The sequence below is a fragment of the Staurois parvus genome, unplaced genomic scaffold (genome assembly GCF_062004578.1).
Source record: "Staurois parvus isolate SC_StPar_1 unplaced genomic scaffold, SC_StPar_1.0 ptg003154l, whole genome shotgun sequence".
NCBI lineage: Eukaryota > Metazoa > Chordata > Amphibia > Anura > Ranidae > Staurois > Staurois parvus.
The window spans coordinates 51,385-65,000 of record NW_028320950.1 but is presented as its reverse complement, the minus strand read 5'-3'; the positions used below and the strand labels follow the sequence as shown (position 1 = coordinate 65,000).

At 46.2% G+C, this 13,616-nt stretch overlaps 1 protein-coding gene across 1 annotated transcript in view; it reads right to left on the bottom strand.

Moving 5' to 3' along the window:
- UTS2 (urotensin 2) overlaps nt 1-1,376 on the bottom strand; it is a 15,132-nt gene extending 13,756 nt beyond the window's left edge. Inside the window, exon 1 of the mRNA XM_089667290.1 lies at nt 1,205-1,376. Within this exon, the coding sequence (XP_089523416.1) occupies nt 1,205-1,307 (103 nt within the window). The 5' untranslated portion in view covers nt 1,308-1,376. The remainder of the gene's footprint in view (nt 1-1,204) is intronic.
- Nucleotides 1,377-13,616: the final 12,240 nt, after the last annotated feature.

Sequence of the window (13,616 nt, the reverse complement as noted above, 5' to 3'; positions counted from 1 at the left end):
AAACCCCTCATAATGGGCACAACAGGTGTACAGACCCGGGAGCTCAGCACAGGGATGGTGGGAACCCCTCATAATGGGCACAGGCCCAGAAACTCAGCACAGGGATGGTGGAAACCCCTCATAATGGGCACAGGCCCAGAAACTCAGCACAGGGATGGTGGGAACCCCTAAAAATGGGCACAGACCCAGGAAGTCAGCACAGGGATGGTGGGAACCCCTCTCAAGGGGAACAGCGGGTGTACAGAGCCGGGAACTCAGCGCAGGGATGGTGGGAACCCCTCATAATGGACACAACAGGTGTGCAGGACCGGGAACTCGGCACAGGGATGGTGGGAACCCCTCACAATGGGCACAGACCCAGGAACTCAGCACAGGGATGGTGGGAACCCCTCATAATGGGCACAAAAGGTTTACAGACCCGGGAATTTGGCACGGGGATGGTGGGAACCCCTCAAAATGGGCACAGACCCAGGAAGTCAGCACAGGGATGGTGGGAACCCCTCTCAAGGGGAACAGCGGGTGTACAGAGTCGGGAACTCAGCGCAGGGATGGTGGGAACCCCTCATAATGGGCACAGACCCAGGAAGTCAGCACAGGGATGGTGGGAACCCCTCTCAAGGGGAACAGCGGGTGTACAGAGCCGGGAACTCAGCGCAGGGATGGTGGGAACCCCTCATAATGGGCACAGACCCAGGAACTCGGCACAGGGTGAGTTTGCCAGCAGTTGGACCACCAATTGTAGTCCATCAATCAGTTCTGTGGCTCGCTGGAAGTCATGGATACATGGCGTGATACATTGTAACAGACGCATTAAGGCGATCACGTCCCATTAAGGTGACATAAAAGGTAAGCGGACGCGGGGATTTCCGATAATAAACGTCGCTCTCCTCTCGTCACGTTTGCATAGAAGCGCCGGCGCGTTATTAATGCCATTTTTACGATTCGCCGCAATTATTTTCTCTCGGTAAAGGAAACGCAATGAGATTCTAACGTTCGATCGCTCTGCTAATGGATGTCATTAATGATCGCGCTCTCCGCTATTCCTGAACTTCGGCGTTTAAAATCCATTTGCCCCTCCCTCTCTAATCACTCATCGACGCGCGTTTGGCCGCCACGGGAAGTCTTTTAACCTTGAAGTCGGGGAGAGTTTAGCCGACGAAGACTTTTAAAAAGAAAAAATTGTTACATTTTGTTCATGTCTTACCTGCCAGGCGGAGGGAACCCTTACTGGGGACAATGATGGGCAGCGATCGCAGGGAACTGAAAGCGCCAGCGAGGATCAGGCAGCAGAAGAAAAGCTTGGACATGGCGTCAGGAATGTTCGGCGTCTCGTAGGTTTTCGGGACTCTCTCGGCGATGGCCAGTGCCGGTGTCACCTCTTATATACCGAGCAGTGACGACACACACACATCAACCGCCGTCCACAAGGAGACTAACGAGGGGATGGGCCCTGAATTCGCAATGAGAGTCACTTTGCATTGATGTCATCCTTCAAGGTTCGTAGACGATAAATTTACTGTCTCCAAAAAAGGGCCTCTTGCTCCGAAGTGTGGCAGCAAATGTGGCGCGGCCAATCTGCCGGAATGAAAGAGCTGCCTTTTGTAACTTATAAATGATGGCTGGTGGGATGGGGGTCGTGATGACCAGGGCAGCGCGCGCTGCGTGATTTATGGTCCTCTACTCGCTTTGACGCACCACATCAAGCTTTGAAAAGTGGATATTTTAGCGCTCGGGATGGATGATGTGTCAGCGGTGTTTGGGGGGATCTCCGCCGACAACGCCTGGGAATTACTTTCGGAGCCTCCGATGATGGCGCGCTGAAAAATGACTTTTGAAGTGCGCTTTGTTTTGCCGTTTTTCTATCGCGTTTTTAATGATTATATTGCAGGAATTTTATATACAGTTGTGTTCAAAATAATAGCCGTCAGACATCACTAACCGGATCAGTCGCTGTTTTTGGTAGAAATGATATTTCTACATGGCAAATAATTTCCTAGCAGGTGTAGTAGAGTCATAGAAATCCAACAGACCCGACAGTCATGACATGCATGCTGCTGATTCTGTGTCATTGAATCACTCATTGAAAGGGGCGTGTTCAAAATAATAGCAGTGTGGAGTTCTATTAGTGACGTCATTCATTCTTTGTAAAACAGGTGGCAATTATTGCCCTTATTTAAGGAAGGAAGGCAGCAAATGTTGGACATGCTGGTTACAGTGCATTTCTCTCTGAAATTCTGAGGAAAATGGGTCGTTCCAGACATTGTTCAGAAGAACAGCGTACCTTGATTAAAAAGTTGATTGGAGAGGGGAAAACATATAAAGAAGTGCAGAAAATGATCGGCTGCTCAGCTAAAATGATCGCAAATGCTTTAAAATGGCGACCAAAACCTGAAAGACGTGGAAGAAAGCGAAAAACTACCATTGGAATGGATAGAAGAATAGCCAAAATGGGGCGGACTCAGCCAACAATCAGCTCCAGGAAGATGAAAGAAGGTGTGACGTTCCCTGTGAGGACTGTTACAATTAGAAGACGCCGATGTGAAGCCAAGCTATCTGCAAGAAGTCCCCGCAAAGTCCCACTGTTGGAGAAAAGACGTGTGCTGAAGAGGTTACAATCTGCCAAAGAGCACATTGACTGGCCTAAAGAGAAATGGCGCAACATTTTGTGGACTGATGAAAGTAAGATTGTTCTTTTTGGGTCTAGTGGGCGGAGACAGTTTGTCAGACGACCCCCAAACACTGAATTCAAGCCACAGGACACTGTGAAGACCGTGAAGCATGGTGGTGCAAGCATCATGATATGGGGATGTTTCTCATACTACGGTGTTGGGCCTATTTATCGCATACCAGGGATCATGGATCAGTTTGAATCCATCAGAATACTTGAAGAGATCATGCTGCCTTATGCTGAGGAGGAAATGCCCTTGAAATGGGTGTTCCAACAAGACAACGACCCCAAACACACCAGTAAACGTGCAACATCTTGGTTCCAGACCAACAAGATTGACCAGCCCAATCCCCGGATCTTCATCCAATAGAAGACTTGTGGGGTGACATCAAAAATGCCGTTTCTGAGGCAAAACCAAGAAATAGAGAAGAACTGTGGAATGTGGTCCAATCATCCTGGGCTGGAATACCTGATCACAGGGGCCAGAAGTTGGGGGACTCCATGCAACACAGATGTACAGCAGTTCTCAGAAACAGTGCGACTACAACCAAATATTCATGAAGTCATTCAAAGGAAAGCAAAATCTTCAAACATTTCTCAGTTTATATAGTGAATGTTTGAGTTTGTAAAGAAGAATACAAACACTGCGATTTTTTTGAACCGTCTAATATTCACTTTTCTTCCATTTTCCTAGAGGAACAACACAAATTTGATGTATTTTTCTTCATGTTGTGATTTGGAATAGAATGTGTCGTGTTCCCAATGCATTTGTGTGGATGGAAATAAAAGCTATTAGAAGGATTTTCAGCTTTATTCACTTTTTTTCAACACACTGCTATTATTTTGAACACAACTGTATAACGCCAACAATTTACATACCGCGCATTCACATCCGTTCCTGATATCAAGGAGCTTACAATCTACAGGCCCTATCTCTCATGCATACATACTAGGGCCAATAATAGGGCCAATTGTGACAATTTATTATTTATTTATTTCAGGTACTTATATAGCGCCATCAATTTACGCAGCACTTTACATATATATTGTACATTCACATCAGTCCCTAACCCTCAAGGGGCGTACAATCTAAGGTCCCTAACCCTCAAGGAGCGTACAATCTAAGGTCCCTAACCCTCAAGGAGCGTACAATCTAAGGTCCCTAACCCTCAAGGGGCGTACAATCTAAGGTCCCTAACTCACATTCATACATACACATACTAGGGACAATTTAGACAGGAGCCAATTCACCTACCAGCATGTCTTTGGAGTGTGGGAGGAAACGGGAGTACCCGGAGGAAACCCACAGTCACAGGGAGAACATGCAAACTCCAGGCACAATCTACAGTCCCTATCTCTCATGCGTACATACAGATCATAGGGCCAATTGTGGCAATTTATTATTTATTTCAGGTACTTCTATAGCGCCCTCAATTTACGCTGCGCTTTTACATATATATTGTACATTCACATCAGTCCCCGCCCCCGAGGAGCGTACAATCTCCAGTCCCTATCTCTCATGCATACATACAGATAATAGGATCCAAAAGAACAAACAAAACCAGCATTCAAATCTTCATGGAGACTTATGCAAGCCATAGATGGGTCGAAAATAATTTTTCGACCGAAAAAGAATATCAGCCAATTTTCACACTGTTAATGGGTTAATTGGTCGTCCGTTTTTCGGGGTTTTGGCACATTTTTTTTTATCAGTGAAGTTGGAAAAAAATGAGCCAATTTTCCCAGCAATGATGTTCAAATCGGCCGATCATTTTACCGATAAAAATCTGCGCATGAGCCGTGACCTGCAAGAAGAAAAAGAATAAAAGAAAAAGAAGAATTCCAGTCCACTATTATATTTGACATGAAAGTCTTGCGGTTGCAACAATGTATCTATTTGTATCCAAATAAAACCATCTGTATCCGAAATGGATACAGATAGATACATTGTTGCAACCACAAGACTTTCATGTAAAATATAATGAGCTCTCTGCACGCGACAGAAGTAATTAAATGCCGGCCGTAGATGGGACGAAAATTGGCCGATTTTCTTTTTTTACCGTTGGTGGTAACGTCAGCCTATTGAACGACCGATTTTTTGTTTTTAGTTTTTTTTTTAAAAATGGCCGGTTTTCGACCCATCTATAGCCTGCATAAAAGGGATTCTGAATGTCAATGTTGAGGTGCAGCCCTTCAGAGATCGGGAAATCTAGGTGCTGGTGAACAAAAACAAACAAGGGCGCTCTCACCGTGTATTACCGTGGTACACCACGTATTTAATAAAAACTAAAGATATATATCACAAACCAAAAGGGAATAAAAACAGAGCAGGTAGTCCATAAAGACAGTCCAATGGAATAATACACCCTTGATGGGACAGTCTAACGCGTTTCGGGAGACGAACTAAAATGTAGACCTGCTAGTCCAACATATATATGCCAAAAAATGGTAAAGAGAACCAAAAACCTTCCCCCCCCCCACCACACACACACACACACACATACATGACCGCCCAATCAAGGAACAGCCAATCAAAACAACCTCCTAAAAAAACATACAGATAATAGGGCCAATTGTGACAGTTTATTTTTTATTTATTTCAGGTACTTATATAGCGCCATCAATGTACTCCGCAATTACATATATATTGTACATTCACATCAGTCCCTAACCCTCAAGGGGTGTACAATCTAAGGTCCCTAACCCTCAAGGGGCGTACAATCTAAGGTCCCTAACCCTCAAGGGGTGTACAATCTAAGGTCCCTAACCCTCAAGGGGCGTACAATCTAAGGTCCCTAACCCTCAAGGGGTGTACAATCTAAGGTCCCTAACTCACATTCATACATACACATACTAGGGACACTTTAGACAGGAGCCAATTCACCTACCAGCATGTCTTTGGAGTGTGAGAGGAAACCAGAGTACCCAGAGGAAACCCACGCAGGCACAGGGAGAACATGCAAACTCCAGGCAGGTGGTGCTGTGGTTGGGATTTGAACCAAGGACCTAAGTACTGCCAGGCGGAAGTGCTAACCATTTAGCCACTGTGCTGCCCATAATTAACCTGCAGAATATGTGGCCATAATAGGTCAATGATGTCATGAGCATCCCCAATTCTGTGGCCATATTAGGTCAATGATGTCACGAGCATCCCCACTCCTTTGTGAACGTACAGCTGCAGAACAGGGAATCCCCCGAGCACAGCTCATTGGCCTGGCACTGACTGCTGCCTTCGGGTTTGGACCCAGCTCATCTCTAGTAGCCAGTATCGGAAGAGCATGCTACAGGGTGACAACGGCACAAGCAGCTGTCTTCTGATTTCGGATCGAACCCGAGCATATCCCTGTGACCACACATATTGTTTGTCAGGTCCTCTCGTCGTGTATGCTTTTTGGTCTATTAGTGAGAAAACCTGCACTTGGTGCGAAAGAATATACAATTGGTGAATAATCAATAAGTAATGATCTGACAGCAGCACCCACTGGTATCCAAATACAATATTACCTGAAACCTATGAATTAGAAAAAGAAAAAAAGTGTTGTGCTCGCATAAATAACAATGAATACCGCTGAACTTTGCTGCTTGTCAAGCAGACGTGATGACGTCACCACTAAGCTCCTTCCTACGGATTTCATCACCAGAGACGTCTTCAAGGGGCACAGGAAATTGAATCTAAAATCAAAAGCATAAACATTAGCACAAGGGACTTACAGTTAGGATGATGTGTTCCTTATGCTGATTCTGCTTCTTTTTAGGATAAATGTTTTTGCTCTCACTGCTGTCAATCAAATGCACAATGGAGGGGGGGGGGGGGGGGCAGGGCTGAACCGCCCGCTCTGTGTCAATAGATGTAGACAGGGTGGCTCGGAAGCGCGCGCATGGGTGCCCTATGAAAAGAGGCTTTCGTTAGGGGCAACCATCAAAGAGTAGGGGCCAGGAGTGCCAGCGGGGGACCCCAGAAGAAGAGGATTAGGGTTGCTCTGTGCAAAACGATTGCACAGAGCAGGTAAGTATAACATGTTTGTAATTCTAATTGAAAAAACAAAACCAAAACAAAGCTTTGATGTTGCTTTAAGTTATGCCATGTGAATGGGGAGCATGTAACGAATATAAATGAGGTGTTATCCCAATTTGGCTGAAAAAAGTGCAAATACACTTTATATTCAATTTTTAAGGTACCTTTAAGTGCTAATTGATGAATCCGTAGTTTTATTTATATTAGTTTTTGGATTAGTAGGTTGCTCTCCTGTTTTTGGATTAGTAGGTTGCACTCCTGTTTTTGGATTAGTAGGTTGCACTCCTGTTTTTGGATTAGTAGGTTGCACTCCTGTTTTTGGATTAGTAGGTTGCACTCCTGTTTTTGGATTAGTAGGTTGCACTCCTGTTTTTGGATTAGTAGGTTGCACTCCTGTTTTTGGATTAGTAGGTTGCACTCCTGTTTTTGGATTAGTAGGTTGCACTCCTGTTTTTGGATTAGTAGGTTGCACTCCTGTTTTGCAGTTGTTTTTTTATATGCAACCTTTGGCTCGATGTGCTGTGTGACTTTTAAGAAAATAGACCGACCGTACGGCCCATCTCCTAGACCCTGCCAGAGCTAACAGGGACAATTTATCAACCGTCTCTTCAAATGAGTCCGGTCCCATTGAAAGAAAATGGTTTGATTTCTGCACATGTCAGGTGTGTCAATTTATCAAGAAGAGGGAGACAGTTTGTAGAGGAGGCTGTCATCCCCGGAGACGGATGGAGCGGTGCCGTTGTTGTATTACAGCCAATTTGCCAACTCTTCTAGGCCAGGTCACTTTGCAGAGAGGGACTCTGAATTAGGAGATGGGCTTGCCCAGACATCGCAGATATGGACAGAGGAAGGAGATCCCAATTCCGCTGTAAAGATCTTTTTATTAATAGAGGGGTCACCAGCAGGAGAAAGGATGTCCCGATTCCTCTATATAGACCTTTATATCACTAGAGGGGTCACTGGCAGAAGGAAGGAGGTCCTGATTCCCCTATATAGATCTTTATATCACTAGAGGGGTCACCGGCAGGAGGTCCCAATTCCTCTGTATAGATCTTTATATCACTAGAGGGGTCACCAGAAGGAGGAAGGAGGTCCCGATTCCTCCATATAGATCTTTATATCACTAGAGGGGTCACCGGCAGGAGGAAGGAGGTCCCGATTCCTCCATATAGATCTTTATATCACTAGAGGGGTCACCGGCAGGAGGAAGGAGGTCCCGATTCCTCCATATAGATCTTTATATCACTAGAGGGGTCACCGGCAGGAGGAAGGAGGTCCCGATTCCTCCATATAGATCTTTATATCACTAGAGGGGTCACCGGCAGGAGGAAGGAGGTCCCGATTCCTCCATATAGATCTTTATATCACTAGAGGGGTCACCGGCAGGAGGAAGGAGGTCCCGATGCCTCCATATAGATCTTTATATCACTAGAGGGGTCACCAGCAGGAGGTCCCGATTCCTACATATAGTTTTTTATATCACTAGAGGGGTCACCGGCAGGAGGAAGGAGGTCCTGATTCCTCCATATAGATCTTTATATCACTAGAGGGGTCACCGGCAGGAGGAAGGAGGTCCCGATTCCTCTATATAGACCTTTATATCACTAGAGGGGTCACTGGCAGAAGGAAGGAGGTCCTGATTCCCCTATATAGATCTTTATATCACTAGAGGGGTCACCGGCAGGAGGTCCCAATTCCTCTGTATAGATCTTTATATCACTAGAGGGGTCACCAGAAGGAGGAAGGAGGTCCCGATTCCTCCATATAGATCTTTATATCACTAGAGGGGTCACCGGCAGGAGGAAGGAGGTCCCGATTCCTCCATATAGATCTTTATATCACTAGAGGGGTCACCGGCAGGAGGAAGGAGGTCCCGATTCCTCCATATAGATCTTTATATCACTAGAGGGGTCACCGGCAGGAGGAAGGAGGTCCCGATTCCTCCATATAGATCTTTATATCACTAGAGGGGTCACCGGCAGGAGGAAGGAGGTCCCGATTCCTCCATATAGATCTTTATATCACTAGAGGGGTCACCGGCAGGAGGAAGGAGGTCCCGATGCCTCCATATAGATCTTTATATCACTAGAGGGGTCACCAGCAGGAGGTCCCGATTCCTACATATAGTTTTTTATATCACTAGAGGGGTCACCGGCAGGAGGAAGGAGGTCCTGATTCCTCCATATAGATCTTTATATCACTAGAGGGGTCACCGGCAGGAGGAAGGAGGTCCCGATTCCTCTATATAGATCTTTATATCACTAGAGGGGTCACCGGCGGGAGGAAGGAGGTCCTGATTCCTCTATATAGCTCTTTCTATCACTAGAGGGGTCACCGGCAGGAGGAAGGAGGTCCCGATTCCTCTATATAGATCCTATCACTAGAGGGGTCACCGGCGGGAGGAAGGAGGTCCTGATTCCTCTAGCTCTTTCTATCACTAGAGGGGTCACCGGCAGGAGGAAGGAGGTCCTGATCCCTCTATATAGATCTTTATATCACTAGAGGGGTCACCGGCAGGAGCAAGGAGGTCCCGATTCCTCTATATAGATCCTATCACTAGAGGGGTCACCAGCAGGAGGAAGGAGGTCCCGATTCCTCTATATAGATCTTTATATCACTAGAGGGGTCACCGGCAGGAGGAAGGAGGTCCTGATCCCTCTATATAGATCTTTATATCACTAGAGGGGTCACCGGCAGGAGGAAGGAGGTCCTGATTCCCCTATATAGATCTTTAGTTAGACCTCATTTAGAATATTGTGTCAGATTTTGGAGACCTCATAAAAAGAGATTGATAAGATAAAATGAGTCCAGAGCAGTTAAACAAAAATGGTGAAAAGTCTGAAGGATAAAACATATCAGGAGAGACTTCAAGAACTTAATATGTACAGTGCGGTGGAAAGAAGGGAAGGGGAAGACATGATTTGAAACCTTTTATATACATGAAGTGAGTGAATAAGGTTCAGGAGGGCAGGATTTTCAATATGAAACCAGGATGAAGAACACGGGGACATGACCTCCAACTATAGCAGAAGGAAAGTTCTAAACTAACCTTAGAAAGTATTATGTTATCGAAAGAGTAGTTGATGCTTGGAATGGACTTCCAGTAGAGGTCAGTCAACAGTAAGTGGATTCAAACACGCTTGGAACAAACCTAGATCTATACTCAGACAAAAAAAGTTAACAAAAAAAGAAAAGATACATTTAAGAATAATGGGGCAGACTTGATGGACCCCTTGGTCTTTTGTTCTGCCATCACTCTTCAGTGTTTCTGATTCTATGGCCAATGTAAGTTTCATATTAACCACCTCCAGTCCGGCCGTTGTATATAAATGGCCGGATGGTGGCAGTGCAGGGGTGGGTGGCCATTTATAAACGGCCTCCCCGCCCCCTGCTTGTGCGCGCTCCCTGGGAGTGCGCAGCACCGCGAGCCGGTGCCCACTGTGTCCTCGGGACGCAGTGGAACACCGATCATCGGACGGGACCTCTGTGTGAGGTCTCGATTATGTGATCACTGAATGGTCAATCAGTGATCACATGCAGAGTAGTAAGCAAGATGTCACTTCTGACATCATTGCTTACTACGTGTGAAATCTGTGAATGATCACAGAGATCACATGGTACAGGGCTATTCACAACAGCCTTGTACCATGTGATAAGCTCTGACCAATCACAGCTCACACAGTAGTTCTCAATGGCTGCAAGAATGCAGCCAGAGAGAAGGAGAAATGATTGCTTTTACAGCCTTTATGGGTGTAAAAGCAATCAGTGTAAAAAAAAAAAAAATCTTCATCACCTCCCACAAGTAGTACATTGTCACCATTGTGACACTGTACTGCCAGCGTGACAGTATGTAAAAAAAACAACCAAAAGTATAACTAATAATATTAAAAAAAAAAAAAAATGTAAAAAAAAGTTTAAGAGTAATTGTCATTCAAAGTGTGATAGTGCTGAAAGCTGAAAATTGGCCTGGGGGGGAAGGGGGTGAAAGTGTCCGGACTGGAAGGGGTGAAAGTGTCCGGATTGGAAGGGGTGAAAGTGTCCGGACTGGAAGGGGGTGAAAGTGTCCGGACAGGAAGGGGAGGAAAGTGTCCGGACTGGAAGGGGGGAAGTGTCCGGACTGGAAGGGGGTGAAAGTGTCCGGACTGGAAGGGGGTGAAAGTGTCCGGTCTGGAAGGGGGGGAAAGTGTCCGGACTGGAAGGGGGGAAAGTGTCCGGACTGGAAGGGGGGGAAAGTTTCCAGACTGGAAGGGGGGGAAAGTGTCCGGACTGGAAGGGGGGGAAAGTGTCCGGACTGGAAGGGGGGGAAAGTGTCCGGACTGGAAGGGGGGTGAAAGTGTCCGGTCTGGAAGGGGGGGAAAGTGTCCGGACTGGAAGGGGGTGAAAGTGTCCGGACTGGAAGGGGGTGAAAGTGTCCGGACAGGAAGGGAGTGAAAGTGTCCGGACTGGAAGGGGGGGAAAGTGTCCGGACTGGAAGGGGGGAAAGTGTCCGGACTGGAAGGGGGGAAAGTGTCCAGACTGGAAAGGGGGTGAAAGTGTCCGGTCTGGAAGGGGGGGAAAGTGTCCGGACTGGAAGGGGGGGAAAGTGTCCGGACTGGAAGGGGTGAAAGTGTCCGGACCGGAAGGAGGTGAAAGTGTCCGGACAGGAAGGGAGTGAAAGTGTCCGGACTGGAAGGGGGGGAAAGTGTCCGGACTGGAAGGGGGGGAAAGTGTCCGGACTGGAAGGGGGGGAAAGTGTCCGGACTGGAAGGGGGTGAAAGTGTCCGGACTGGAAGGGAGTGAAAGTGTCCGGACTGGAAGGGGGTGAGAGTGTCCGGACTGGAAGGGGGTGAGAGTGTCCGGACTGGAAGGGAGTGAAAGTGTCCGGACTGGAAGGGGGTGAGAGTGTCCGGACTGGAAGGGGGTGAGAGTGTCCGGACTGGAAGGGAGTGAAAGTGTCCGGACTGGAAGGGGGTGAAAGTGTCTGGACTGGAAGGGGGTGAAAGTGTCCGGACTGGAAGGGGTGAAAGTGTCCGGACTGGAAGTGGTTAATATCACTTCTGGAGTTCAGTTTTAAATGATGTACAGTCAGGGGTGGACTGACAACTCATGGGGCCCCCGGGCAATAGGGGATCATGGGGCCCCTGTGTCCTTGCCCAAACTCAAAAAAGCCTATGAAAAAGGTACCAGGGGCATCTCATGGGGCCCCCTACTGACCCCGGGCCCTCGAGCAGTGCCTGAGTTTCCAAATGGTCAGTCCACCCCTGCGTACAGTACATATACAGTATATCGTGGCATTTTGTGTGGAGTGTTTTATGTAAGAGGTGTTGGCTATACATTTTCCTTATGTAAGGTTGTATCACTAACAGCGAGTCAGCCTCTCACCTGCTGTATAACGCACAATAATTTTGTTTTGCTCAGCGATTTCGCAGAGAAGAGCCTCTTTTCAGCCCCTTTGTGATCTATCTTTTACTAATGGTGCAGCAAACCGCTCTCTTTACACATCAATGGCCCCCTTGGCCGGGAGAGCTATTGCCCTTGGCTCTATGGCCCAGATGAAGTATCGGTACGTAGACACTCGTATCTCCTCCATGACAGGAAACCTCAATACACGTGTGAGGATCTCTTGTTCAGTTTCACTAGAGCCTATCCCTCTATTGCTTGGGGAAAGCCCTAGACCCCGTGTCCCAGGTTGATGTTGCTCATCTCATGGTGGCATGGCCGGAAAACACAAGGTCAACATGGACCCAGCCCAATGTTGGAGGGATGCTATCAGCGACACGGTTGGGTCCCGATTATGACTCCTATGGAGAGCTGGCTGCTTCTCAGCAACAGATGTTCTTTCTGTTGAACGCTCCATATGTCAAAACACTCAAAGGCGATGTATCGTGGTGCCTTGTGCCAGCTCCAGGGGCCCCGGAGTAGGGTCATGCAACACATAGCATGCAGCTGGGAACAACTACAGCCCCACCAGTCTGCCAAGAAGAGTACGAACTTCATCTAAGCTCTTCTTCTAAGTTAAAGGGTATCTAAACCTAAAAACAAAAACATCATATCAGGGGTGGACTGATTACTCATGGGGCCCCCTGGCAATAGGGGATCATGGGGCCCCTTTGTCCTTGCCAACACTCAAAGCACACCCAAAAAAGCCTATAAAAAGGTACCAGGGGCATTTCATGGGGCCCCCTACTGACCCCGGGCCCTCAGGCAGTGCCCTAGTGCTCGAATGGTCAGTCCGCCACTGCATCATATATTGTAGCTTAGTACTCTTTAAATGTGGTGGCTGCTTTAGTTTTATTTTTACTCAGTGATCTTGCCAGCAATAGATTTTCTGGTCTAGAGTTGACAACGCTTACTGTATCTGTGCAGGAGTAGAGTTGTCACCCCAGGTTAGGACTACAGAACACTCTCCTCTCCTTTTCTCCATAAAATAGGAATTAGGGATTCTGTAGTCTACAATGAGAATTTTTTATACTATTTTTATACTCTTTTTTTATACCACATTATAATATTCACATAATTCCCATTAAATACTCAGTAAATCCATTATTACACCTCAGGGAGGATTATGCATAGATTCACTATTACTATTATGATTCTACTTACATTTTTGATTTCTATATATATATATACCACTGTATGTAAGGTTTTTTGTATATGTTGTGTATTTTATGATACTGGCCACTTCATATATGCCATCCCACCAAGCAACCCCACTTTTTTTTTAATAATTTTTTAATATTTTTTTTAATTAGATTTTTTTAATTATTTCATTCACTTTCACTTTTATTTTCTTATATTCATTATTTTTATTGTATGGTCTATATATGTGTGTACAATACACATGTATATATACAAGATACAGTATACAATACACATGTATATCAATTTTTATTTAATTTTTTTTACTTTTATTTTCAGTTTTATTTTCATATTTTCTACTATTATTATAATACA